Genomic DNA, 26,951 nt, shown 5'->3' on the forward strand with positions numbered 1-26,951 from the left:
TTGAGGACGACCCAGCAGCTGGAGACTGGTCTTCGCCTGGTCCGTGAGCGTAGTAGTGTTGCTGGGTCAGTGGGTCACTTGAGGACGACCCAGCCCCTGCAAGTATAAAAGCAATTAGTGAACTTCCGTCTTGATTTCTTTTGCCATGGTTTTATTGTCCCATTGTTGTTATTGTTGCTAAGGAGACGATATTCCCCAAGGTAAACAATGTATTTATGATCTTTGGATATTTGTGATGGGTTTATGATGTTAAAATGTGTTTGGGATCTTTGGATATTTGTGATAGGTTTATGATGTTGAAATGTATATATTTGAATATTTGTGATGGGTTTATGGTGTTAAAATGTATATAGGATCTTTGGATGTTTGTGATGGGTTTATCGTGTTAAAATGTGTTTGGGCTCTTTGGATATTTGTGATGGGTTTATGATGTTGAAATGTATATATTTGAATATTTGTGATGGGTTTATCGTGTTAAAATGTGTTTGGGATCTTTGGATATTTGTGATAGGTTTATGATGTGAAAATGTGTTTGGGATCTTTGGATATTTGTGATGGGTTTATGATGTTTAAATGTGTTTGAGCTCTTTGGATATTTGTGATGGGCTTATGATGTTAAAATGTGTTTGGGATCTTTGGATATTTGTGATGGGTTTATGATGTTGAAATGTATATATTTGAATATTTGTGATGGGTTTATCGTGTTAAAATGTGTTTGGGCTCTTTGGATATTTGTGATAGGTTTATGATGTGAAAATGTGTTTGGGATCTTTGGATATTTGTGATGGGTTTATGATGTGAAAATGTGTTTGGGATCTTTGGATATTTGTGATGGGTTTATGATGTGAAAATGTGTTTGGGATCTTTGGATATTTGTGATGGGTTTATGATGTGAAAATGTGTTTGGGATCTTTGGATATTTGTGATGGGTTTCAGATGTTTAAATGTGTTTGAGCTCTTTGGATATTTGTGATTGGTTTGCTCTTTGGATATTTGTGATTGGTTTCTGATGTTTAAATGTGTTTGGGATCTTTGGATATTTGTGATGGGTTTCAGATGTTTAAATGTGTTTGAGCTCTTTGGATATTTGTGATTGGTTTGCTCTTTGGATATTTGTGATTGGTTTCTGATGTTTAAATGTGTTTGGGATCTTTGGATATTTGTGATGGGTTTATGATGTTAAAATGTGTTTGGAACATAAGAGGCAGAATGGGAAACCAGTGCGGCTACTTTCATTTGACTTTAATGTCAATAACTAAAGTGTATGATATTGAATGAATGGTTTTTCCTAACGCCTTGTAAACGTAAAAAAAATTATAATGAAATATATCTGTAAATATATATGTTAGGAAAAAGCTGTTGTATGACTCTGTATTCATTTTTTTTATATTGTAAACGAACGATTTATTTTTATGAGTAGGAACAGAGGTTGTATAGGTTTATAAATAGAGATTGTATAGGTTTATATACAGAAGAACCGACATTTCTAAAGCCGATGCCAACTTTATCAAAGAATTTTTATTTTCTTTTTTTACAGTACTTCGATCCATTTCGTTTTAAATGTGTGAGAATGGCCAGAAGGCTGTTGGCAAAATGGGAGACCCCAGGATTACTCTCGTGGCTTCTTGCAACTTCGTAACTCCGAAGAGAACATAAAGACAACGACAAAGTTTAGATCTAAGGTCAACAGGGATGGGTGTGTGTGTGTGTGTGTGAGAGAGAGGCGGTACACTCCCTCCAGGGGAGCTAGGTGAACTGGGCGGGCCGTGCTGGCGGTGTGGTCGAGGCCTGGGGAACTGTGGTCAGCACTGGTGAGGTGGCCAGGCTCGGTGACCTGGTCAGCACTGGCAAGGGTGACCTGGTGTGGTGACCCGTGGTGGTTACTGGGGAGGTTGTCACACGGCAGAGCATGGGGGCACAAGGCAGACCTAATGTATCACAGGTGGTGGAGGGCTGGGGGCTTACGGTGAGGTGGAGGGAGGGCGGCGCCGGGCGGCCTGCTGACAGACAGGCAGGTATCATCTGTCGCAGGTGGCAACAGCAGTGCCTGTAAGGCAGCTTTAAGGAGAGTCAGTTATCGGGCCGTCCACAGCCACGGACTGGCCTGGCCAGCTCGCCAGAGAGAGAGAGAGAGAGAGAGAGAGAGAGAGAGAGAGAGAGAGAGAGAGAGAGAGAGGAGGGTTAGGCCTGTGGATCCACGCCTTGTGTTGGGCCTCGGAAGAGTTTGTACTGCTGGGAGTTTTCCAGAATACTTCACTCGGTAAGGAAAAAAGTGTGTCATCTCTCCTCCGAGGGTGTCAGGACGGGAGTAGATTGCCTCAGCTGAGAGGTCAGGCACCAGCGCCATTCCTCAGCACACACACACACACACACACACACACACACACACACAGCATAGCACCCACAAGGCCGTGCGCCGCTGCCAGAAGCTAATATGTTTATGGCCGTAAGATGCCGGGGGACCGGGTCGAGGCATAATCCTATGAGCAGTGTTTTCGCCCCAAGGGGAAGGCGGCTGCGTCTGTGTTTCTGTCAAGCTGGGCAGCACACTCTGGTTTTAGCGTCTGGACGGTAGAGGCGACGCGACCTACACGATACGAACAAGGAGGGATGGGAGTGGGGGGGGGGAAATTGACTCGCCCATAACACCAGTGTTTTCATGCTCGCCTCCACTTGCATCTGGTCGCGGGGAATGAGGAGTTAGAGCCACGTCTACGGACAGGTTCTTCAGAACTGCCATGCCTCCGGAGAACTTCGTCTTCCTCCTCCTCCTCCTCTCCGTTGTCTTAAGTGGGAGATCACACAGGTGGCCGAGTGTGGCCTTATATTAGCTTCTGTGTAACCAGCGCATTTGTTTATGGCCCCTGGGCGAGCGAGGCATTACAGCCGCTGCACACACTGCAGTATCTCGGCAGCCTCGCCTCTCTTGTGCGGAGAGGGGGGTTTTGCCGGCGGCCTTGGGCCTCACTGGGAAGTTATGCACTGCAGGAAGCCAGGCGCAGAGAAAGCGTTCTACAAGTTTTGACTGTGTTGTGCCTCCTGAGCCAAAAATGAAAATGGTCACCACTATGAGGTTAGTGTTGAGATGCCAGGCGCGGGTGAGGGGTGTTGATAAACCTCTTCTCTTGATCTTTTTTTTGTATTTGCAGCAGGAACGGCATATTTCATTGCTCCTGCAGGCGGTGGCGCAGAAGGGGTTACAGTATTGCACAAAGTGGTCCAGGAACTGGGGACCTCAGTGATTGAAATACATTGTAGGTCACATTGGCGAGGGAGTGTTAGCGTTGTTTGGGCAACTTCCCTGAGACGTGTGTGTGTGTGTGTGTGTAGTTGGATCGGACGTTCCTGTGAGTGGATGTGGCGGCAATGTGATTAGCGGCGAGTCCCGTAGCACAACACACACTTGGGCTCCGGTGTGGCCGGGGCGTGACCCAGTTCCTGGGTTGTGGACTGTTGATGGCCAATCCAGTGTGTGTGTGTGTGTGTGTGTGTGTGTGTGTGTGTTGAGACGGGCCATGCTACACATGATGCAGCTACGGGGGGGGGGTTCGAACCTTTGTCTTTCCCCTCACAAACCAGCTGTATGGTGAGGATCCTTCCTGAGGAGCTGGACACCTGACGGGGACCACCTCCCGGATACCGTCCACATGATGGAAGACACACACCGTGACGGGGAGGAGGAGGAAGAGGAAGAGACATGGTGGTGGTAGCGTGTCCCTTTGTCCGCACCTCCTTGGTCGGGTCTGTGTAGACATTATTACTACGCTGGTGACCCGGGCTAGGGCATAAACACACACATACACACACTTGCGTAATGCGTCAGTCTCAGCTCTCGTGGTCCTCGCTTAGAATACGGGAACACCCCATCACTGACGTGGGAAAAGGAACTGACGACGTTGAAATCGAGGTGGGTAAAGAGCTCATTGAGAGAGCCAGACAAAGATCGTCTTTTAGTCAGGCCTCGATATATTAGTGTCGAGTTCAGGAGCGCGCGGGTCTCAAGTTCTTAGTGGTGTGTGTGTGTGTGTGTGTGTGTGTGTGTGTGTGTGTGTGTGTGTGTGTGCGTGTAGTTGGACAGAGCTGCGTCAGCCGTCCCCTTAGTGCGTCAGACGTGGTGTGAATCACGCCGTGTATATATATATATAGCCGTTATATATAGCGTAGGATATGACTGTCAGCAACAGAACTTCTTCGCGACGTCCCGGTCACGGTGAATTCCGGCACCGTCATGTTGTTGACGAGGCAGGCAGGTGCCCGTGGCACCATATGACCTCGACGCTCGAGGAGGGAGGGAGGGAGAGCTCTCTTGACACTTAGGGTAGGGGACGGAGTCATATCTTGTTATTAATATCCCTCATCGTCGTCCACGCGACGCGCGCGCAGACTCAGATGTCGCGAATCGCATCGCTCGGGGGGGCTTGCACTCCCAGGTCGGCCGGCCGCTGAGTTAACTTAATCAGGAGGTTGGGCAATGATGCGCATGGGTTCTGTTGATGAGTTGAGTGCGTCATCCCGTCAGGGAGTTGTGCTTGTGTTTGGGGTTTTTCGTCGCGTCGGCCGGGGTTCGTGGTTGTGGTTTCCAGGGGTTTTCTTCGCGTCGGCCGGGGTTGGGTGTGGTTTCCAGGGGTTTTCTTCGCGTCGACCGGGGTTGGTTGTGGTTTCCAGGGGTTTTCTTCGCGTCGGCTGGGGGTTGGTTGTGGTTTCCAGGGGTTTTCTTCGCGTCGGCTGGGGGTTGGTTGTGGTTTCCAGGGGTTTTCTTCGCGTCGGCTGGGGGTTGGTGGTTGTGGTTTCCAGGGGTTTTCTTCGCGTCGGCTGGGGTCGGTTGTGGTTTCCAGGGGTTTTCTTCGCGTCGGCCGGGGTCGGTTGTGGTTTCCAGGGGTTTTCTTCGCGTTGGCCGGGGTTGGTTGTGGTTTCCAGGGTTTTCTTTGCGTCGGCTGGGGGTTGGTTGTGGTATCCAGGGGTTTTCTTCGCGTCGGCTGGGGGTTGGTTGTGGTATCCAGGGGTTTTCTTCGCGTCGGCTGGGGGTCGGTTGTGGTTTCCAGGGGTTTTCTTCGCGTCGGCTGGGGTTGGTTGTGGTTTCCAGGGGTTTTCTTCGCGTCGGCTGGGGGTCGGTGGTTGTGGTTTCCAGGGGTTTTCTTCGCGTCGGCCGGGGTTGGTGGTTGTGGTTTCCAGGGGTTTTCTTCGCGTCGGCCGGGGTTGGTGGTTGTGGTTTCCAGGGGTTTTCTTCGCGTCGGCCGGGGGTTGGATGTGGTTTCCAGGGGTTTTCTTCGCGTCGGCTGGGGTCGGTTGTGGTTTCCAGGGGTTTTCTTCGCGTCGACCGGGGTTTGGTGGTTGTGGTTTCCAAGGGTTGGTTGGTTACGGCGAGGTAAACCTGCGGGCGGGCCAGCCTCTTCGTGGCTCGTTGTCTGTCCAAGTGTTGGTTGCTTGGGTGCCGGCCGCCGCCACGCGAACCGAACCCCGTGGTGAGGGTCGTGTGTCGCATGACCCACAGAGTTGGTCATTACGATCATAGGGGGTGGGGGGGATCTGTGCGTCGTGTGGGTGAAAAAGCTTCAGCCATGTTGGAAACTGGTCGAGCAAAGGTGTCCGGTAGAAGTGGTGGAGGTTCGTCATTTGGACATTCTGATGTCTCCCGTGGCTAAGGTGAGCCAGTTCGTTGAACACTTTGAGACTTCTCCTGCACCAGGAGGTGGTCCACTGACGCTAAGGTGTGTGTGTGTGTGTGTTGTGTGTGTGTGTGTGTGTGTGTGTGTGTGTGTGTGTGTCGCCCCCTTGCGGCCACTGTGAACCTGGTCGTGAAGGATACCCCCACATATGGACCGGTCAGCCTTGATATAGCCACCCGTCGAGACATTACTTCCTCTTGTGTTAACATTTGAGAGAAACGCGCGCAGCACACTGCGGAGGCTGCTGTCTGTACCTGCGGCCCGGCCACGCCGTGTCACACATACCACGCAGTTCTTAATGGTGGTCATTATTTATTATTTTTTACGTTAGCCGAGACGGCACGGGCAAAATCAAGGCCTCCCCATGAATGCGCGCGCTCTCTCTCTCTCTCTCTCTCTCTCTCTCTCTCTCTCTCTCTCTCTCTCTCTCTCTCTCTCTCTCTCTCTCTCTCTCCACACACACACACCTTAGCCAGGTACCCATTTTACCGACCCTCTAGGGTTGGATGAACAGCTGCGTTGACTGTGGGCCGACTGCTGTAACCAGGATTCGCACCTATGCCCCGACCCTGGGCGGCCCGTGAATGCGTCACGGCCTGGAACGCGAACCGCCACACCACATGTAGTACTTGTTGCTCAAACTTGCATACCCGCTCTCTGTGTACCGCTTTGACCCTGCATAATCCTGAGACGCTGCGGAGAGGGGAGGGCGCGCTCCTTCCTCTGACAACCTGCCGTCCTCACCGTGGGCAGCCTGCAAGCTGGCTGGCTGGCTGGCTGGCTGGAGCACAGCGTCCGTAATGCGTGGTAGGAGCGGCGAGGAGGGAGAATGCCAGGAGAGTGTGAGTGCGTGTAATGATGCACCGGAGGCCGATCCTTCCTTGTCTCCGGTCCCTGTGTTGTGATGCTGTATTATGAGACTGCTGCTCTGTTGTGAGACTACCGCTGTGTTGTGAGACTACCGCAGTGTTGTCAGACTACCGCTGTGTTGTCAGACTACCGCTGTGTTGTGAGACTACCGCGGTGTTGTGAGACTGCTGCTCTGTTGTGAGACTGCTGCTCTGTTGTGAGACTGCTGCTCTGTTGTGAGACTACCGCTGTGTTGTGAGACTACCGCGGTGTTGTGAGACTACCGCTGTGTTGTGAGACTACCGCTTTGTTGTGAGAGTACGGCTGTGTTGTGAGACTACCGCTTTGTTGTGAGACTACGGCTGTGTTGTGAGACTACCGCTGTGTTGTGAGACTACCGCTGTGTTGTGAGACTACCGCTTTGTTGTGAGACTACGGCTGTGTTGTGAGACTACCGCTTTGTTGTGAGACTACGGCTGTGTTGTGAGACTACCGCTTTGTTGTGAGACTATCGCTGTGTTGAGACTACGGCTGTGTTGTGAGACTACGGCTGTGTTGAGACTACTGCTGTGTTGTGAGACTACCGCTGTGTTGTGAGACTACTGCTGTGTTGTGAGACTACCGCTCTGTTGTGAGACTACCGCTGTGTTGTGAGACTACCGCTGTGTTTTGAGACTACCGCTGTGCTGAGACTACGGCTGTGTTGTGAGACTACCGCGGTGTTGTGAGACTACCGCTGTGTTGTGAGACTACCGCTGTGTTGTGAGACTACCGCTGTGTTGTGAGACTACCGCTGTGTTGTGAGACTACCCCTGTGTTGTGAGACTACTGCTGTGTTGTGAGACTACCGCTGTGTTGTGAGACTACCGCTGTGTTGTGAGACTACCGCTGTGTTGTGAGACTACCGCTGTGTTGTGAGACTACCGCTTTGTTGTGAGACTACCGCTGTGTTGTGAGACTACCGCTGTGTTGTCGTATGTTGTATATTGCATGCTCACTGACTGAGGAAGGTCTGCACACTGGCAGGAATACTGGACGGGCTGTGTGTGTGTGTGTGTGTGTGTGTGTGTGTGTGTGCGTGCGCGCGCGCTCCAATAACTTCATACAGTTTACGTGATTAACATCTCCAGATGGTGGTAAAGACGCCCGCCCCCCGTAGCTTATCGTGTTCATCCAGCGGCGATAACATATCGTAGTCTACCGTCTTGAGGGGATCAGGCCATATGGCAGCTCTAATCACGGGGGGGGACTTGCCTATCCACCCAGCCACGGGGGGACTTGCCTATCTACCCAGCCACGGGGGGACTTGCCTATCCACCCAGCCACGGGGGGGACTTGCCTATCCACTCAGCCACGGGGGGACTTGCCTATCCACCCAGCCACGGGGGGACTTGCCTATCCACCCAGCCACGGGGGGACTTGCCTATCCACCCAGCCACTGGGGGGACTTGCCTATCCACCCAACCACTGGGGGGACTTGCCTATCCACCCAGCCACGGGGGGGACTTGCCTATCCACCCAACCACTGGGGGGACTTGCCCATCCACCCAGCCAGTGGGGGGACTTGCCCATCCACCCAGCCAGTGGGGGGACTTGCCCATCCACCCAGCCAGTGGGGGGACTTGCCTATCCACCCAGCCAGTGGGGGGACTTGCCTATCCACCCAGACACGGGGGGACTTGCCTATCCACCCAGCCACGGGGGGGACTTGCCTATCCACCCAGCCACGGGGGGGACTTGCCTATCCACCCAGCCACGGGGGGACTTGCCTATCCACCCAGCCACGGGGGGGACTTGCCTATCCACCCAGCCACGGGGGGACTTGCCTATCCACCCAGCCACGGGGGGACTTGCCTATCCACCCAGCCACGGGGGGACTTGCCTATCCACCCAGCCACGGGGGGACTTGCCTATCCACCCAGCCACGGGGGGACTTGCCTATCCACCCAGCCACGGGGGGACTTGCCTATCCACCCAGCCACGGGGGGACTTGCCTATCCACCCAGCCACGGGGGGACTTGCCTATCCACCCAGCCACGGGGGGACTTGCCTATCCACTCAGCCACGGGGGGGACTTGCCTATCCACCCAGCCACGGGGGGGACTTGCCTATCCACCCAGCCACGGGGGGGACTTGCCTATCCACCCAGCCACGGGGGGACTTGCCTATCCACCCAACCACAGCGGACTTGCCTATCCACCCAGCCACGGGGGGACTTGCCTATCCACCCAGCCACGGGGGGACTTGCCTATCCACCCAGCCACGGGGGGACTTGCCTATCCACCCAGCCACGGGGGGGACTTGCCTATCCACTCAGCCACGGGGGGGACTTGCCTATCCACCCAGCCACGGGGGGACTTGCCTATCCACCCAGCCACGGGGGGACTTGCCTATCCACTCAGCCACGGGGGGGACTTGCCTATCCACTCAGCCACGGGGGGACTTGCCTATCCACCCAGCCACGGGGGGGGACTTGCCTATCCACCCAGCCTCGTGTTCATTTCTCGTTGTACGTTCAGTCTATATTGGCTGCCTTGGTGCAGGGGGGTTTAAGCCTTGCGACCCACGAGACTCACGGGGCCCAGCAGGTTCGAGTCCTGGACGGGCCAGCGGGCTCACAGCAGCAAAAGAAAAAACCCACTTTCGTGTCTTCCCTTGTACGGTTGGTTGATAAGTGGGTACTGTATATATACACACACACACACAAGCGCGCACGATATATTAAGGAACGGGACTTCTTTTAAGTAAAAAATAAAAAAAATTCCCCGTAATACTTACGTAAGTAGACACTTTTAAGCCCTGAAAGGCTGTCGGATTTTCCCCCCTCCTTCTCGTTTGTCTTTAACGAAATATAATATGTTGGGTCGATGGGCCGGCATTGTGTGTGAGGGGGGATGATGATGGCCGTGCCGCGCCTGGCCCCGGCCGGAGAGAGAGAGAGAGAGTGACAGTTTTAGTGGCCATTTACTGCCTCGACCTGAGGTGGGGCAAGCCATCCTACCCGTGCAGCGGCCCCCTCTATAAATATCAATTAACACCGAGGATGGATTTATTATTGTGGCGCGGGAGCGTAATAGTCATCCACCTTAATGAGAGATTAGTCATTCCTCTTTCCCCCCCCCCCCCCCCCATTGCTCTGCCTCGCGTTTGGAAGTAGGTTGTGACTATGGTCGGGTTCGACGGTGCTTATCATACGGCAGTGTGTGTGTGGTGACTGCTCGTGTGCTCGTGCCCGCTCTTAGGAGGTGTGTGGAGGGTGGCGAGGCCTGTGTGTGTGTGTGTGTGTGTGTGGAGGGTGGCGAGGCCTGTGTGTGTGTGTGTGTGTGGAGGGTGGCGAGGCCTGTGTGTGTGTGTGTGGAGGGTGGCAAGGCCTGTGTGTGTGTGTGTGGAGGGTGGCGAGGCCTGTGTGTGTGTGTGTGTGGAGGGTGGCGAGGCCTGTGTGTGTGTGGAGGGTGGCGAGGCCTGTGTGTGTGTGTGTGGAGGGTGGCAAGGCCTGTGTGTGTGTGTGTGGAGGGTGGCGAGGCCTGTGTGTGTGTGTGTGTGGAGGGTGGCGAGGCCTGTGTGTGTGTGTGTGTGGAGGGTGGCAAGGCCTGTGTGTGTGTGTGTGTGGAGGGTGGCGAGGCCTGTGTGTGTGTGTGTGGAGGGTGGCGAGGCCTGTGTGTGTGTGTGTGGAGGGTGGCAAGGCCTGTGTGTGTGTGTGTGTGGAGGGTGGCGAGGCCTGTGTGTGTGTGTGTGTGTGTGTGTGTGTGTGTGTGTGTGTGTGTGTGGTTGGGGAGGTGTCGACGGTGTGGGGGAGGGGGGGGGGGGTTGTGGACTGCCTTCGTCCTCTTGGCTATATGGGGTCCAGCTACAGTGTTGGATCTGGGCGACAACACACGCCTCCATGTTACTTACACACACACACGCGCGCACCATGTTTTCAATGTTTTCTGTTTTCCTTTTTTAACATTTAACACGATAAGGTGGATGTTTAATTATCAAACGTTTGGAGGCGGTATTCTTAGGGCGTGCACTTGACACTGTATAAATCCTTAATGTCGGACGTGGCGTGTGGACGGGACAGGTGTGGGAGCGAGTGTAATGGAATATGCGGGAGTAGAGAGAGGAGGGAGGGAGGAGCTGGCAGGACAGGTGTGACGGAAGGGGAGCGAGGGGCGAGGGCTGACTAGCGTGGTAGGGAGTGTGGGACAGGTGTGCAGGAAGGGGAGGGAGCGAGTTGAGGGTGAGGGCTGGCTAGCAGAGCAAGTGTGAAGGAAGGGGAGTGAGGGAGTGTGGGACAGGTGTGCAGGAAGGGGAGGGAGCGAGTTGAGGGTGAGGGCTGGCTAGCAGAGCTGGTGTGAAGGAAGGGGAGTGAGGGAGGGTGAGGGCTGGCTGGCAGGACAGGTGGGAAGTGGAGGGAGGGAGTTGAGGGTGAGGGCTGGCTGGTAGGATAGGTATGAAGGAAAAGGAGGCAGGGTAAGGGCTGGCTGGCAGAACAGGTGTGAAGGAAGGGGAGGGAGGGAGTTGAGGGGTGAGGGCTGGCTGGCACAATATTGATACAGGTTTGAGAGTGGGCCGCCGGCCAGCCAAGGTGAACCAGAAATACCCGAGTTTGGCAGTCCTCCCTCCCCCTCCTCCCTCCCTCTCTATATTTGTGACTCCCTCCTTATCTCCCGCCATCCTTCCAACACCCCCACCCTTTCCCCCCGTCGCCACTCCCTCACCCAAACAATTACCCGTCACGACGAACACGATAACCTTAATGGTGGCTTTACAAACAGATTTTCTTTGTCTCTTTTACCGATAAGCGAATATAATGGTCCTCTCCTGCTCATAGGCGTGGGTGTAGGGGGGGTGTTGAATGTTTGGCAGTGCCAAATCCCACCCTCCCTCCCTCGTACAGCAGTGTACAAAGACGTCATCAGGTGCAGTGAACTGTGTGGAGAGGCGCGCGGAGGGCGGGAGTGAGTGGCACCTCCGTTGTCGGGGACTTGACTTGTCTCCGGCTGCAGGACCGCATGACCCTGACAACACGCACACCCACCCGCTCGACTCCTCCTCACCTCGGACGACGAATTCAGGATGCCACCGCCTGACGTGTTCTTAATCCAGGGATTCCAGACTTGGCCGCGGCTTCTGGTGGACGAGTCGAGTTGGTAGCACCAGCTGGTGCCCACATGGGGCTCCTAGCCTTGGAAATACCTCCTGAATGGTGGTGACTGCGGGTCTTCCCCCAGTGGTTCGAATGGGGTGGTCTATAACGGTGGGAGGTGCTGGTGTAGAGGTGTACCAACACAAGGGGTAACACCAAGTGGTAGGAGATGCACCTGCGTTGGGTTGGGTTTGGGTGGATGGCAGTGGTCGTGGGAGCAGGTACTCGGGTCCTGTTTGATTCAGGAGCGGGTTGGACCCGATGGGTGGATGGGTAAGGTTTTTGTGGGCAAGAGGAGGATGGGGTTCGTGACATCGGGTCGAGGGTTTATCATGAAAGATGATGGTCGTCCGGCAGTATGTCAGTGTGAGGCAAGGCAACAGGTGCCCTACCGTCGCCACCACCGCTCATACTGCCTCCCACCAGCCACGCACTCTCCGTTCGCGTGAGTGGGAGGGAGGCCCTTATGCCGGTGACTGACACTGCCGCCCTTCTGCGCGTGACTCACAGAGGTGTCCCAAGGCTTAGTAGGACGGGAGAGTCGGGGAAGGCACCCGGGGGCCTGCCAGTAAAATTAACACTGGAACACTCACACGTTCGGAAGTTGAAATCCTGTATATCTGATGGTTTTTGATGTGTGTTTTGCACGAGTCTTACCTTCCTTTTTACAGCAGATCACTACCTTTTGAGATGATATCCACCCCCCATCTCTTCCCCGTTATCAGGGGAGACCCCCAGGTGGCACCCGGGGTTTTTGAGTAGGGGGATATCACCAACGGTAGGCATTTCCGATAGAAATGGAAGTCAGAAGATGAAGGTCAGAAAAACATCAAAAACCTTCGGGGAAAAACGGTGTCGACCAGACCGGACCGAACCCAGGGCTTTTAACGTAACGTGTGCGCAGGTGTGCTTACCTTGATTAAACCGGGAAGATTGGAAGAAGTCGAGGTCTTTGTGGTCCTCCTCCTCCTCCTCATCCACAAGTCGCAGTGGCCGCTGTTCCATCGACTGCGGTGTGTGTGTGGGTGTGCGTGTGTGGTAGGACGGGGGTAGAGCCTGCTGGCGGCGACGAAGAAGTGGTGTTCAAGATTCCTGGTGCCCTCACTGGACCGTGTGTCGTCACAGGTACTGCCCGAATGAAGTAGACGGCCTCGTCGTTGCTTGTGGTCGCTTCACCCACCGTTCAAATGCCCCTCCGCAGACGCCCGGTACTCAGCGTGTGTGGACATTTGGAATTGACGCGGGTCAACAAAGATCCACTGTAGCGGTTCATCACGAAGTGGTCTATTGTCCCTGGTTCTTCAGGCTGTTGTAGGCTGCTTCACTTGTTTCACAGTGGTTGTCCCTGGCCTTAATACACTTGCTTGGTGAGAGGGACCGCGTTTTACGGGCAACGACAGGTGTCTGCGTGAGGAATGACGTATAAGGTCTTTTAAAAACCGCCTCTCAACGGTTGCCAAACGATCATACGTCACTTGGAACGCTGTGCTCTCTCGTAATTATTTCCCCTTTCCAAATTGCCACACCCCGTCGGTTTCCTTGACAATACCTGGGCCTCCTGGCTAGTAGGGCTGGTGATGGTCAAAAACCCAGTATTCCGTCGCTTTCCAGTGGAAGTTGGGCCAGCGGACAATTAGAGGAGATGGGTTCAGACAGACACTTGACGGTTTGATCATCCTAGGCCTTATGGAGCCAGTGATTAACGAATCAAATCAGTTTCCACCACAGCTCCTGATGTGCGACCAGCGAACAGATGTTCCTTTAAAATGCGACACTTGATGATTACACTACTTCCTCTCCTGACGCGTAGGTATAACTTTGTTTCCGCGTAGGAATACGTAACTTCCCGTACCTCGGAACCAAATATGTTTGTCATTTCGGTAACAGCGAGGCTTTATTTACCCTTCACTTCAAGTCGTGGTAGACTCTGTATTATTTAAGAGCAATTTCCAGTCCTCACCGTCTCTTCCGAAGTATTTAAAACGAGATCTTTTCATGGTCTCGAAGGCGTCAAGGTCACAGCCACAACACAGGGACGACAAACTGGAAATGATTTCAAAATTCAAGGGCGGGGGCTGCGCCAGGCCTACATCGTGCTGTGATTGGTTGATACGAATTCGCACCAACCAGTTAGTGTCCGTAGAATGCGCGTGCGTCAGAGTCTTGAGCATGCGTACTACAGCCCGGCGGCCAACGTACGAACACACCGGAGCTCAGGCTAACGCTCGTGTCATAAACAAGGGACTTGGCGGGAGGGAGGGAACGGTCGTGTTCCCGACAGAATTACCGTCATTTCCTCAGTAATCATTGGCGAGAGAAATGATGCAGAAGATGAGGGGTCTTAAACTATTGCCCTGGACTTCTAATTCCAAGATTTTTATTATCCCAGAATTTCACTGTGTCCTGAATTGTTGTGGTACCCCCCATCTCCGGGGGGGGGGTCTTGTATTGCTGCCGCCCCCTCAGTTTTGTCATCTCGCCTCCCTTGCATAGTGCTGCGGAGTACTACATCCTTAGATAGATAGATAGATAGATAGATAGATAGAGAGAGAGAGAGAGAGAGAGAGAGAGAGAGAGAGAGATTCCACTTTGTGAGTGATTTCGTGTGTTGGATCCTGGTTGCTCCTTATCTGATAAGGCGATAAGGCTTGATGTGGTTGAGGAGGGTGGCGATTAGTCCAACCTGGGGCTTGGTATCACTACCAGAACGCCTCCGCTTCCCTAGGGTTCGTACAGTGTTGTAGCAGTTGTTGTTGGTGACGTTGCTTGGGTTAGTACAATGTTGTAGTGGCTGATGTTGGTGACGAGTTATACTTTTGGGCTAGCATGTTGTTGTTGGAGACAGCCTTAGGGAGACGGGTGTTGGTGATGATTGTAGGAGGAGGTGGTCCTCTGTTGAGGACGCTGTTGGAGAACTCGTGTGGTGCGGACGAAGAATTGTGCAGTGTTGGTGATGATGAATCGTTGGAGCCGATGGAGTGTAGATGTAGGACACCGTTGGAGCTCCCACTGTTGGCAATGACTGTTGGAGGAAAGGTCATGGCCGGTAAAATGAGGAAGACGACACACAGTCACACGTGTAGGTGCGACTGGCAGGGTTACAGTGGTGAGGTTGTGTTGAGGAGCCGTATAACCCCAGTAGGGTAGACTGGGCCCAGGATGTTTACAGTCTCTCTCTACGGCAGCGCAGATGTGGCCCCACACTCGTCCCGCTCAAGCCGGCCCCGGGGAAAGAGGACAGAGGGAACTTAAGTAATTGAATAAGAGTTGTAAACAATGTTTGTGAGTACAGGTGTTGGGATGAGTACTCTCATTATCAAGCCAGTTCGTAAGGAATTGATAAACTCCATCGTAATTTTCGTGACTGTTCAAGTGATTCCTTTTTTTTTGGTCCGACGATTCCATTCTTAAAATCATTGCCGCCCGATCGAAATTTCCTCACGCTTAGAAACAAAAAAAAAGGGGGGGGCCTGCTCTATTTCTCTTCACACCAGTGTCCCATAGCGATCTCCTCGGAACACCCGAAAAACCACCGGAATGGAACAGGAGTTCCGTTCACGTCGCTGCGCGTTACGGCAGCAGTGATGTATATCACGAGGCATCAGCTCTCCGGGTGGGGTTTGCGCCGATGTAAACACAAGAGCGAAGCGGGGCGCGCCCGCGCTTCTGTACCGGGCTTTGTCAACACCTGCAGGCTGGTGCTGACGCTTACCCCGCTCTCTCTCCCTGGGGTTACCTAAGGCCTCACATCACCTTTGTCTTAGTGGTTCTTACGTGTCTTTATATAAATTATTATTTCTTATGGCACACGTTATTTTAAACGCCCTCGTAAGACGCCCCTTGAAAGACTGAGAGACAGAGAGAGCTAATGGCGCGACGTCTTCGGAAGTGAGATGACGGGAGTGCGTGAGAATCCCCGCAGGAAATTCAATATACCGCAAAAATACGCATAGGTGTTAGTTTTCGACTGGGTCACTCCTACAGTATTACCGTCGTGTCTCATCGACCCCCAGCTGCAATCTCCTTGGATTTCGGTGTTTTCCGGCGTTCAGGGATGGCGTTACTGTGAGGCATGTTGGGGCGTTGTTTAGTTGGATGACGACTGGCGTGGTGGCTTGGCGGCCGGAGATGGGCTACATTTGGCAAGTGGTGGTGGTGGGTGTGCGCGCGTGTGTTCCGCCTCACCAGGCGTGGAAGATGACCTTTCCCTCCCCCACCCAGTCTCCACGCTGGTGTAGTTATCCTTCTAGAGTGTCGTTTTCTGTCGTGGAATGTAAGAGAAAACGACACAAAATATGGCGACGTTTATTGGATATAATTTCTTGCCGGGCCGAGGCGGGAGCGGGTGTATATTAGTTAACGGTTACTTGCTTCGTTACATTCTGTTTTATGAACATTTGATAACCTCCTCCCCCCTGTTTGTGGCCCAGTTTTCCCGTTAAGAGGCCACACTCGGGGGGAAAAAACAACGACGGAATGCGTATAAACAGAGCAGTTTAACGGCCGCCTTCAGATAGGCCTGTGTGTCTCTGTTTACCAGATTGAATCCCATGGTTTATGAACACCTTTATCGTCTTATTTATATTTTTTTTATACGTGCAGTGACCCGACTTGGGGAAACATAATCCAATCCTGGTCTGGTGTACTTTATCAGTAGCCTGTCGAAACGTGTGTCCTCGAATGCATGTCCTCCTTGAACTCGCTCCTGTTTATGTGGCCGCAAACATATATCGACTCGGCAGGTCCTCCCGATGTGAGGCTTCATAACCCCAGACTAGGTAGGTCTGGCAGACCCCTGTAAACTCAGTAGATTTGACAGGGACACCGGCACAAATCAATCTGTAGCTTGTGTGTCTTGTTAGATAATAATCGTATTCAGGTCTCTCTCTTTTTTTTGGTATCCTATCTTCATTGCTTCTCATTGAAGTAGGTTGGATTTAATCCACCGTTTACGAGTGTATGTAGCATTGTCAAAGTCCGGTTTGTAAGTACGGCATTATGAGCTCCATGGCACACAGTCTATGTATCATTTAACACAGCCTTCCTGTTGGCCTTGTCTCCAGCAGTTGTGTTGTCTTGGATGTGTTGCGCCACAGGTGTTGGGGGGGGGTGGTGTCCTGGCTGTGTGTCTGTTGCCATCTCGGGTGTGCCAACAGTTTTTTTTTTTCTTTTGATCGCTCGTCCTTTTCAGTGTTGGTGCTTCGCTGTTGTAGTCGCCATAGCGGTATCCTGTTCTGTGTGTGTGTGTGTGTGTGTGTGTGTCTTGTTTTCTCCCTGTGGTTCCCAGGATGCCTCGCATGACCATTTTTTTTTTTTACGTTGCCATATGTTTATTCAGGCCTCCTCCTCCCTCGCCTCCCTCTTGCATTCTGCCGCGCTGTGGGTGACCCGTGCGTGCGTCCACCTGTTGACATCTCTCTTGGGGCGGGGGCCCCCCCCCCCCCTTCCTTTTGGGGCCAGCTCGTGTCGTAGTGATTCACTGGGAATGGAGTCTAGAGATGTTCATTGCGTGCACACACACACACACACACACACACACACACACACACACACACACACACACCTGTGGCGTAGAAGGGAAAAAAATTGACTTCTAATTACCCTTGTAGTTTGCAGATAAATCTCAATAAGTAACGTTGTCTTTCCCCGTGTCCAAAGTCGGCTCGGAAACGCACACACACACACACACACACACACACACAAGTTGAAAGTCTTAGGAACCTCCTCTTCTCTCTCTCTCTCTCTCTCTCTCTCTCTCTCTCTCTCTCTCTCTCTCTCTCTCTCTCTCTCTCTGCCAAGATGTAGAACAAGACTTCTTTTTCTTAATTGTCGCTGCAGGTCGCAGCAGTCAATCACTGGTCAACAAGACAAAATGCCATGCCAGCAGCGTGTAGGGAGGGAACCTCTCAAAGGTTGCGCCGTGGATCGTGTGTGTGGGGGTGTCGTCGAAGTACCACAGTCACGTGGGCGTGAATATCGACCCCCCGTCTCTGGGGACTCGCCGGGGTTAAAGAAAAAAATTCTCCCTTCCAAGCTAGTGGCTGGCTCCTGTAGAGGCTCCCCTGAGATGAGACAAGAATCTCGGAAGATCACGTCCTCGCAGAGTCACGGAAGATCGCGACCTCGCAGAGTCTGGGAAGATCGCGTCCTCGCAGAGTCTGGGAAGATCACGCCCTCGCAGAGTCTCGGAAGATCGCGTCCTCGCAGAGTCACGGAAGATCGCGACCTCGCAGAGTCTCGGAAGATCACGTCCTCGCAGGGTCTCGGAAGATCACGTCCTCGCAGAGTCTGGGAAGATCACGACCTCGCAGAGTCTCGGAAGATCGCGTCCTCGCAGAGTCTCGGAAGATCACGTCCTCGCAGAGTCTGGGAAGATCACGTCCTCGCAGAGTCTGGGAAGATCACGACCTCGCAGAGTCTCGGAAGATCGCGTCCTCGCAGAGTCTCGGAAGATCACGACCTCGCAGAGTCTCGGAAGATCGCGTCCTCGCAGAGTCTCGGAAGATCACGTCCTCGCAGAGTCTCGGAAGATCGCGTCCTCGCAGAGTCTCGGAAGATCACGTCCTCGCTGTTGCTGTACACGTCCCTCTCTCCCCCGCCCCCTCCTTGTCTCCTCCTCTCCTTTTCCTCCTCCTCCTCGAGTCATGGCCCACCTCCCTGCTCCCTCCCTCCTCCCAGCTGCTGTGAGGTATCACCCAGGCCAGCCAGCTACTGCTCCCTCCCCTCCCACTCTCTCATTATCGACTGGCCCGGTAGAGAGGGAATGTTAAGAATAGATCCCTTTTTTAAACTTTTTTTCCTTTTTTTCTAAAATCTCATTAGCGGTTGAGAGGGTGGGGGGCCCCCGTTTCCCCCGCCGCACCGGGGGCGCGCTTGTACTGTTTCCTCTTCCTCCGTGTGTGTGTGTGTGTGTGTGTGTGTGTGTGTGTGTTATTATAATTTGTGATTATTTTAGTTTTCCTGTTACGGGAAGAGAGTTTGGTGTTTCCCCGACTTGATTAGAGTTCCTGTATTGTGCCATCGCTCTGCTGGTGTCTAGACGTGCTCTTACACACACACACACACACACACACACACACACACACACACACACACACTTACTTACTTACTTACATACTTACTTACTTATTACTTATGGACGCCGTTGTGTGTCTTCATCCCTCCGACGCCTCCCGCACCCAGTCGATGGTGGTTGGGGGAGGGAGGCTGACGTACTTGTTAAACTTTGTCGTAACTTAAGAAGAAGAAAAAAGAGAATCTTAAATCATCCATACACGTGAAACTTGACCCCACTAGTTCCCTAGTATGTAAGGCATTGAATGGGGTATCCGACCCTTTTAAGTTCACTTCAGATTTTCCTCGAGTTACGCCACCGTAGACGAGTTTGATCTCACCAGGATCGTGACGTAGTGAACCAGGCTCGTGACGAACTTGACCAGGCTCGTAACGAAGTTGGCCAGTGTCGTGACAAAGTTGGCCAGTGTCGTAATTGCGAAGTTGGCCACGTTCGTAACGTGGTTAACCAGGTTCGTAACGAATTTAACGAAGATCGTAACAAAGTTGACCAGGCTCGTAACAAAGTTAACCAGGCTCGTAACAAACCTGACCAGGCTCGTAACAAACCTAACTGACCAGGCTCGTAAGAAACTTCACCAGGCTCGTAACAAAGTTAACCAGGCTCGTAAGAAACTTCACCAGGCTCGTAACAAAGTTAACCAGGATCGTAACCAAGTTAACCAGGCTTGTAACGAAGTTAACCAGAATCGTAACAAAGTTAACCTGGATCATAACACACTTGACCAGGCTCGTAACCAAGTTAACCAGGATCGTAACGAAGTTAACCTGGATCATAGCACACTTGACCAGGCTCGTAACCAAGTTAACCAGGATCGTAACGGAGTTAACCAGGCTTTTAACGAAGTTAACCAGGCTTGTAACGAAGTTAACCAGGCTTGTAACGAAGTTAACCGGGATCGTAACAAAGTTGCTCAGGACCGTAACGAAGGTTAAACCAGGCTCGTAACAGACTTCCCGCTTCTTATATATATATATAACACGTGATGGAACTGAATATTATAGTCTTTATCTCTCGCCGGAAGCATTGTCAAAGCCATTGTCATTCCAGCGCTGCTGGATTCGTGTGTTGCAAGTCTTGCGACGCCACACGGGTCCTCTCTCTCTCTCTCTCTCTCTCTCTCTCTCTCTCTCTCTCTCTCTCTCTCTCTCTCTCTCTCTCTCTCTCCTCCCTGGGAACGCCCCCCCCCCCACTAATTCATATGCGTATTGCGACAGCTGATATGATGACAACCACGTGCGCTACGTGGAACGAGGAGGACCGTCTGGTTCACAGTCTCTCTCTCTCTCTCTCTCTCTCTCTCTCTCTCTCTCTCTCTCTCTCTCTCTCTCTCTCTCTCTCTCTCTCTCCTGAAGCACCCAGATGGTGTGTGTGTGTGTGTGTGTGTGTGTGTGATGGGAACGGGAAGATGTCTTGAGGGTGTGGATTGGACTGGGCTAGACCACGTCACTACCTGGTGGTGGAGAACTGTGGGTACTTGCGAGGAGGGGTGGTGGGAGGGCACTACTGTACAGCCAGGGCCTATAGTAGTAGAAGTACTTGTACTTAACAGGGCATGTAGTGAGGATAGCTACTATCAAGATGTACTTATTCCAGTGTGATAGTGGAGGAGGAGGAGAGAGAGACAGGAGTACTGAGGGAGGCAGAACCATGGGACATTAGTTAGACCTTAATTACGCTGACAGACTCTCAAACGCAAGCGCAGAACACATCGGCCCACTCGCAGGCATGGCCTTGCACACGCACAACACACACACACACACACACACACACACACACACACACACACGCGCGCGCGCGCGCACACTTGTGTTCAGTCTGTGGTGATGTTCGATGAGCGAGTCGCTTGGGCACCCTGGGTGCTTCCTTATCTCAGAGCGAGAGGGTCTGGCTCACTGAGTGGGGTACATCTCGTCAGTGAGGGGGGGGGGGGGGAGCTGGCCTCCACACTATCAGGTGCGTCTCCTCGTTAACGAGGGGCGCCACCCACTCCCCACAGTATGTGGGGGTCGTCTCATTCACAACGGGGGGCGGCTTGGTGGGCCAGTGGGCGTGACGATGGGGGCGTGGCTCTTCAACCCACCACCACTAACCTGTGGGTGGTTGAGGGTGGGTGTTGAGGCGGGAGGTACAAGGGGTTTTGGGGGGAGCGTGTGGTGTTGGGCGGGTGGGCCGCCAGCTGGGCCCCCGGGAGTCGTGGCCACTCCTGCGGCCTCTCCGATGGCCGGTTGTCATGCTTAGATGTGCAGGCAGCTGCTCGCGGGCACCGCCGCCTCTGTGGCCCGACGCCGTTGCATGATGTCACTATCAGTGGTGCGGGCGGAGGAGAGTGGCACCCGGGGGACGCCTCCCTCACGCCCCTACCCCTCTCTCATGACCTGGAGGGAGCGAAAGACAGTGAGTTCCAGAGGGAGGGATGGAGAGGAAGAACACTCGCTAACAAGTAGTGTTACGTGGCGGGTCAGGGCGTTATGTAACGCGTAACGTTCAGCTGTGGAGGGACGGCTCCCTCCAACCCTCCTCCTGGTGGTGAGTGCTGGGGGCGGTCATCATCATGGTGAGCCGGGACGAGACCACGTGATCTCCCGCAGCAGTTGATGTTTGTGCTGGTCCACCCCAACTGCTGCTCCCCCCCCCCAGTCTAGTGCTGTTTGCCATAGCAGGTGTGTGTGTGTGCAGGTGTGTGTGTGTGTGTGTGTGTGTGTGTGTGTGTGTGTGTGTGTCGTTGCTCACTATTGCTGCTGTTGCAGTTTCTTACATCTGTAGTGCTGGTGTTATTGCCAGCGTCACCGGGGTGGGGTTGGAGTGGTGGTGGTGGGAGGGAGGGATTTGGGTTGTAGGTTGCTGTGGGTGTGTGTTATCTGAGCCTTACATCATCACTCGGGTTATCTGGGCCGGGCCGGCTGGGACGTTGAGAAGGCCCGGGCCACGTGACGAGAGGCGATGCCCAGCTGCTGACCAGAACCGGTTTTCTCCAGGGTGTTGTATTCCACGACCCGGGGCCCGCCCCCGGGTCGTGGGCGGGTGTTTACGCTGGCGTGCACTGGGCGGAAGTGGTGGATTAAAAGGCCCGGCTAGAAAGGGAGGAGACGGGGACGCGAGGGGGTTCGGGCCTCCCACCGGACTGATGATACCTTGCGTAGCTCCTCCTCCTCCTCCTCCTCCGGCAGGCTGCTCCGAGGCTCTACGCCTAGGCTCCCCACGCGGAGGAGTAGTGGCGGTCAAGTCGGGTCCTCCTCCTCCTCCTCCGCCGCCACCGCGCACCGCTGGGTCTCTCTCTCTCTCTCTCTCTCTCTCTCTCTCTCTCTCTCTCTCTCTCTCTCTCTCTCTCTCTCTCTCTCTCACACACACACACAAAACAGGGCTTGACCTTGACACACCCCCTCCCCACTCCTCCCGCCCCGCGTCCTCCCTCTGCGGGAAGGTCAGGGGAGGAGGAGGGGACCTTGTGCTCGATCGAGAAGTATGAGGAAGAAGCGTCTCTGTTGAGACATATATATTATTTTTTTCCCCCTCGTTTCATTTTTTTGCCACCAGAGCGGCGCGCGGGTGTGGAGAGGGGAGGGGGGGCTTAATTTGAACACCCTTACCCATCCTGTGGGACAGGATGGTAATGCAGAGAGAGAGAGAGAGAGAGAGAGAGAGAGAGAGAGAGAGAGAGAGAGAGAGAGAGAGAGGACTGAACCCTTCGTCCAGGGTCTGGGAGCCACAGTGTCAGAAATGTGTCAAAAAGGATCGATCGGCGGAGTTGGCGTTGAATTCAGCGTTCTGACATTGCCGCGCTGAGTGAACGGTTTAGAAGAAAAAGAAAAAAAAATGAAAGTAATTGGATTTTGATGTGATCGCGTAAGCTGAATGATATTTTCGTTTTCCCTTTAGGTATTGAATTATTGGATTATTATTATTATTATTATTATTATTATTATTATTATTATTATTATCATTATTATTATTATTATTATTATTATTATTATTATTATTATTATTTTTAATGTTAGTATTATTGTTATTAGTATTAGTATTATCAATATTATTATTATTATTATTATTATTATTATTATTATTATTATTATTATTATTGTTGTTGTTGTTTTATTATTGTTATATTATTAGTAGTATTGGTCATTACTATTGTTATTATTATTATTATTATTATTATTATTATTATTATTGTTATTGTTATTATTATTATTAGTAGTAGTAATTATTATTATTATTGTTATTATTATTATTATTATTATTATTATTATTATTATTATTATTATTATTATTCACTTTCGTTATTCATTATAGATAGATAGTCTGTTAAACAGTATGTGTCAGGAACGAGTCAGTTTATATTAGCATCTTCCTGGGGAGTTTTCATGCCGCCTAAGACTGTGTTTTGCAGGGTCCTAGTGGGGCCTTGTTGTCTCCCCCCCCCCCCCCTGGGACGCTCCCAGTGGTCCCGGGGCTCTCTTTGGTAGACCTCCCTACCCCCCCCCCTCTCTCTCTCTCTCTCTCTCTCTCTCTCTCTCTCTCTCTCTCTCTGGATGGGCTTATCTGGTTCTGGGTGGGGATGGGATGACAGTGAGTTCTGAACCCTTCTGCCGGAGGTGGTTGCCAGGCCCTCCCACTGTGATAGTCCCAGTTCTCCTCATGACCACTGTGATAGTCCCAGTTCCTCATGACCACTGTGACAGACCACGTCCCTCATGACCACTGTTACAGACCACGTCCCTCATGACCACTGTGACAGACCACGTCCCTCATGACCACTGTGACAGACCACGTCCCTCATGACCACTGTGACAGACCACGTCCCTCGTGACCACTGTGACAGACCACGTCCCTCATGACCACTGTGACAGACCACGTCCCTCATGACCACTGTGACAGACCACGTCCCTCATGACCACTGTGACAGACCACGTCCCTCATGACCACTGTGACAGACCACGTCCCTCATGACCACTGTGACAGACCACGTCCCTCATGACCACTGTGACAGACCACGTCCCTCATGACCACTGTGACAGACCACGTCCCTCGTGACCACTGTGACAGACCACGTCCCTCATGACCACTGTGACAGACCACGTCCCTCATGACCACTGTGACAGACCACGTCCCTCGTGACCACTGTGACAGACCACGTCCCTCATGACCACTGTGACAGTCATGGTTGGTTCTTTAGTCAGTTTTAAACGCGTTTTTTCTTTCTTTTTTCTTTCTCTTTTTTCTTTTTTCTTCTATCTTTCTTTTTTTCTTTTCTTTTTTCTTTCTTTTTTCTTTCTTTCTTTCTTTCTTCTTTCTTTCTTTCTTTCTTCTTCTTTTTCTTCTTCTTCTTCTTCTTCTTCTTCTTCTTCTTCTTCTTCTTCTTCTTCTTCTTCTTCTCCTGTAAACATCCGGCCCCATTACTGTCCTTGGGGTGTGTGTGTGTGTGTGTGTGTGTGTGTGTGTCCAGGACGGGTAGATGGCGCCCTCCATAATTTGCACGGGACCTTCGCCGATCCACTGTGGCTGGTTGCCCTGTGGCGTTCTCGGGGGGGGGGGGGGGGTCCTGCGAAGAGGGAGGTGGGTTAGGTATACTAGGTGGCAACAGGAGAGAGAGAGAGACAGGCTCTGGTGGGGCGGCGAAGGCGGCGCGGACGTGTCAAAGCATATTACCTTAAATTTTTTTAAGACTCGAGTTAAAAAAGGGGGAGGAGGATAGTAAGACTCGAGTTAAAAAAGGGGGAGGAGGATATCACCACTGCTCGGGATAGGCCATAGTCTTGTGTGACCATTTTTTATTTTTTTTTTTATTTTGGTGGGGGGGGGGTGGATGATGATGATGCCGTGCGTGTGGCAGGCGGTAAGAGATGTCGTACACACACACAAAAAAAGAAAAAAATGTCAGTAGATATATGTTTCTCTCTCTCTCTCTCTCTCTCTCTCTCTCTCTCTCTCTCTCTCTCTCTCTCTCTTCGGATATGCCAGGGAGGTATAGCAGCGGCGGCGGCCCTAGTAGTAGCAGGAGGAGGAAGGAGGAGGAGGAGGAGGAAGGAGGAGGAGGAGGAGTTTAAAGTTGGAAGGTGAGTGTGTAGGAGTGGAGAGAGAGAGAGAGAGAGAGAGAGAGAGAGAGAGAGAGAGAGAGAGAGAGAGAGAGAGAGAGAGAGGGTATATAAATGATGGGGTAAAAACTGGTGTTGGTGAGCGGCTCTTGGCCAACTACTGCCGAAGGGGAACCTCGGGCCGAGGGGGCGCGCCCCAGCCCCGACCACCACCACCACCAGCACCCACCCCTGCTCAAACCCACCCACCCACCCACCTTGTGTTGTGTGTTCCGCCTTGTGGGCTCATGTTCGTAACTGGGTGTCCGTAGGTGACTGCGCCGGACCTCCACCACTTCATTCTCTGTCTCTGTCTCTCTCTCTCTCTAGCAGGGAGGCAGGCAGCTTCACTGTAGCTCTGCAAGATATGACGGGAGTCTCGGAGACTATTAATGTTTTGCCACGGTGTGTGCGTGTGTGTGAGTGTGTGTGTGTGTGTGTGTGTCTGGGACTCTGAGGCTTTGTTGGAGAACATTTCCGGCTTCTCCCCGCTACACACACACACACACACACTGGAGGAATTTTTGACGCAAGATTCTCCCACAACCGAAGACGGAAAAGCTTTCTCTCGGGCGTCACGTCCGTCAGTGTCCTTGACGGCGTAAGGTTGCGATGAGCAGACGCTGTGTGTGTGTGTGTGTGTGTGTGTGTGTGTGTGTGTGTGTGTGTGTGTGTGTGTGTGTGTGTGTACTGTGCCCCGCCCCGGAAGATTGTAACGCTATTGGTTGTGACGAACGGACTGGAAAGAATCGACATTTGCGACGGACAGGAACACCTGTGTGGTGTGTGTGTGTGTGTGTGTGAGAGAGAGAGAGAGAGAGAGAGAGAGAGAGAGAGAGAGAGAGAGAGAGAGAGTTCTCTTTACCCTGGCTGCCATGACCTCCCACCCAGTACAGTACAGGCGAAGTAATTACACACAGGATGTACTTAATGTATCGGTGGGACTGTAATTGCCTCCATGTGTAATGAAATGGAAAACAAGTATATATATATATATATATATATATATATATATATATATATATATATATATATATATATATATATATATATTCCTATGAGTCCACGGGGAAAATGAAACACGAAAAGTTCCCAAGTGCACTTTCGTGTAATAATCACATCATCAGGGGAGACACAAGAGAGAAATATAACAGTCAGTTGATATACATCGAAGAGACGAAGCTAGGACGCCATTTGGTGAACATGTGATTGTCCAAAACACACACACACACACACACACATATATATATATATATATGGCCACTATAGCCAGTGGATACACACATTACATGCACTCGTGTGATGGCCTGGCCTGGCATAAGGCTCGTGGATTGTTTACTATGAGTGAGGGGATGCCTATCTTGATACAGCCATTGTTTATTATTCCCAGGAAGCTCTGTGTCTAGATACAGCCCCACACCCCCCATTTTTTTCTGTTGTTATTATTCCCAGGAAGCTCTGTAACCTTTCTGTAACCCTGGCTGTTACTGTCTTATTCTTCCCAGGAAGCTCTGTAACCTTTCTGTAACCCTGGCTGCTACTGTCTGTTCTTCCCAGGAAGCTCTGTAACCTTTCTGTACCCCTGGCTGTTACTGTCTGTTCTTCCCAGGAAGCTCTGTAACCTTTCTGTAACCCTAGCTGTTACTGTGTGTTCTTCCCAGGAAGCTCTGTAACCTTTCTGTAACCCTGGCTGTTACTGTCTGTTCTTCCCAGGAAGCTCTGTAACCTTTCTGTACCCCTGGCTGCTACTGTCTGTTCTTCCCAGGAAGCTCTGTAACCTTTCTGTACCCCTGGCTGCTAGTGTCTGTTCTTCCCAGGAAGCTCTGTAACCTTTCTGTACCCCTGGCTGCTACTGTCTGTTCTTCCCAGGAAGCTCTGTAACCTTTCTGTACCCCTGGCTGCTACTGTCTGTTCTTCCCAGGAAGCTCTGTAACCTTTCTGTAACCCTGGCTGCTACTGTCTGTTCTTCCCAGGAAGCTCTGTAACCTTTCTGTACCCCTGGCTGTTACTGTCTTATTCTTCCCAGGAAGCTCTGTAACCTTTCTGTAACCTGTTCTCTACCCCTTCCCCGTAGAGGACTTGTATCCCTGTTCTCTACCCCTTCCCCGTAGAGGACTTGTATCCCTGTTCTCTACCCCTTCCCCGTAGAGGGCATG

The 26,951-nt window shown here is 52.2% G+C and overlaps 1 protein-coding gene across 6 annotated transcripts in view; it reads left to right on the forward strand.

Annotated features, from left to right (window-relative positions):
* Nucleotides 1-26,951, forward strand: part of LOC139763508 (heterogeneous nuclear ribonucleoprotein K-like) — a 430,043-nt gene that overhangs the window by 149,190 nt on the left and 253,902 nt on the right. For 2 of the 6 annotated variants that reach the window (XR_011716172.1, XM_071689649.1), the window contains exon 1: nt 14,283-14,372. The exons of the other annotated variants lie outside the window; for them this stretch is intronic. Coding sequence is in view for 1 of the 2 variants with exons in the window: in XM_071689649.1 (XP_071545750.1) it covers nt 14,298-14,372 (75 nt within the window). In the remaining variant the exon portion in view is untranslated. Of the gene's footprint in view, nt 1-14,282; nt 14,373-26,951 lie in introns of those variants that run through there. 6 annotated transcript variants of the gene reach the window in all.

The sequence above is a fragment of the Panulirus ornatus genome, chromosome 47, assembly GCF_036320965.1.
Source record: "Panulirus ornatus isolate Po-2019 chromosome 47, ASM3632096v1, whole genome shotgun sequence".
Lineage (NCBI taxonomy): Eukaryota > Metazoa > Arthropoda > Malacostraca > Decapoda > Palinuridae > Panulirus > Panulirus ornatus.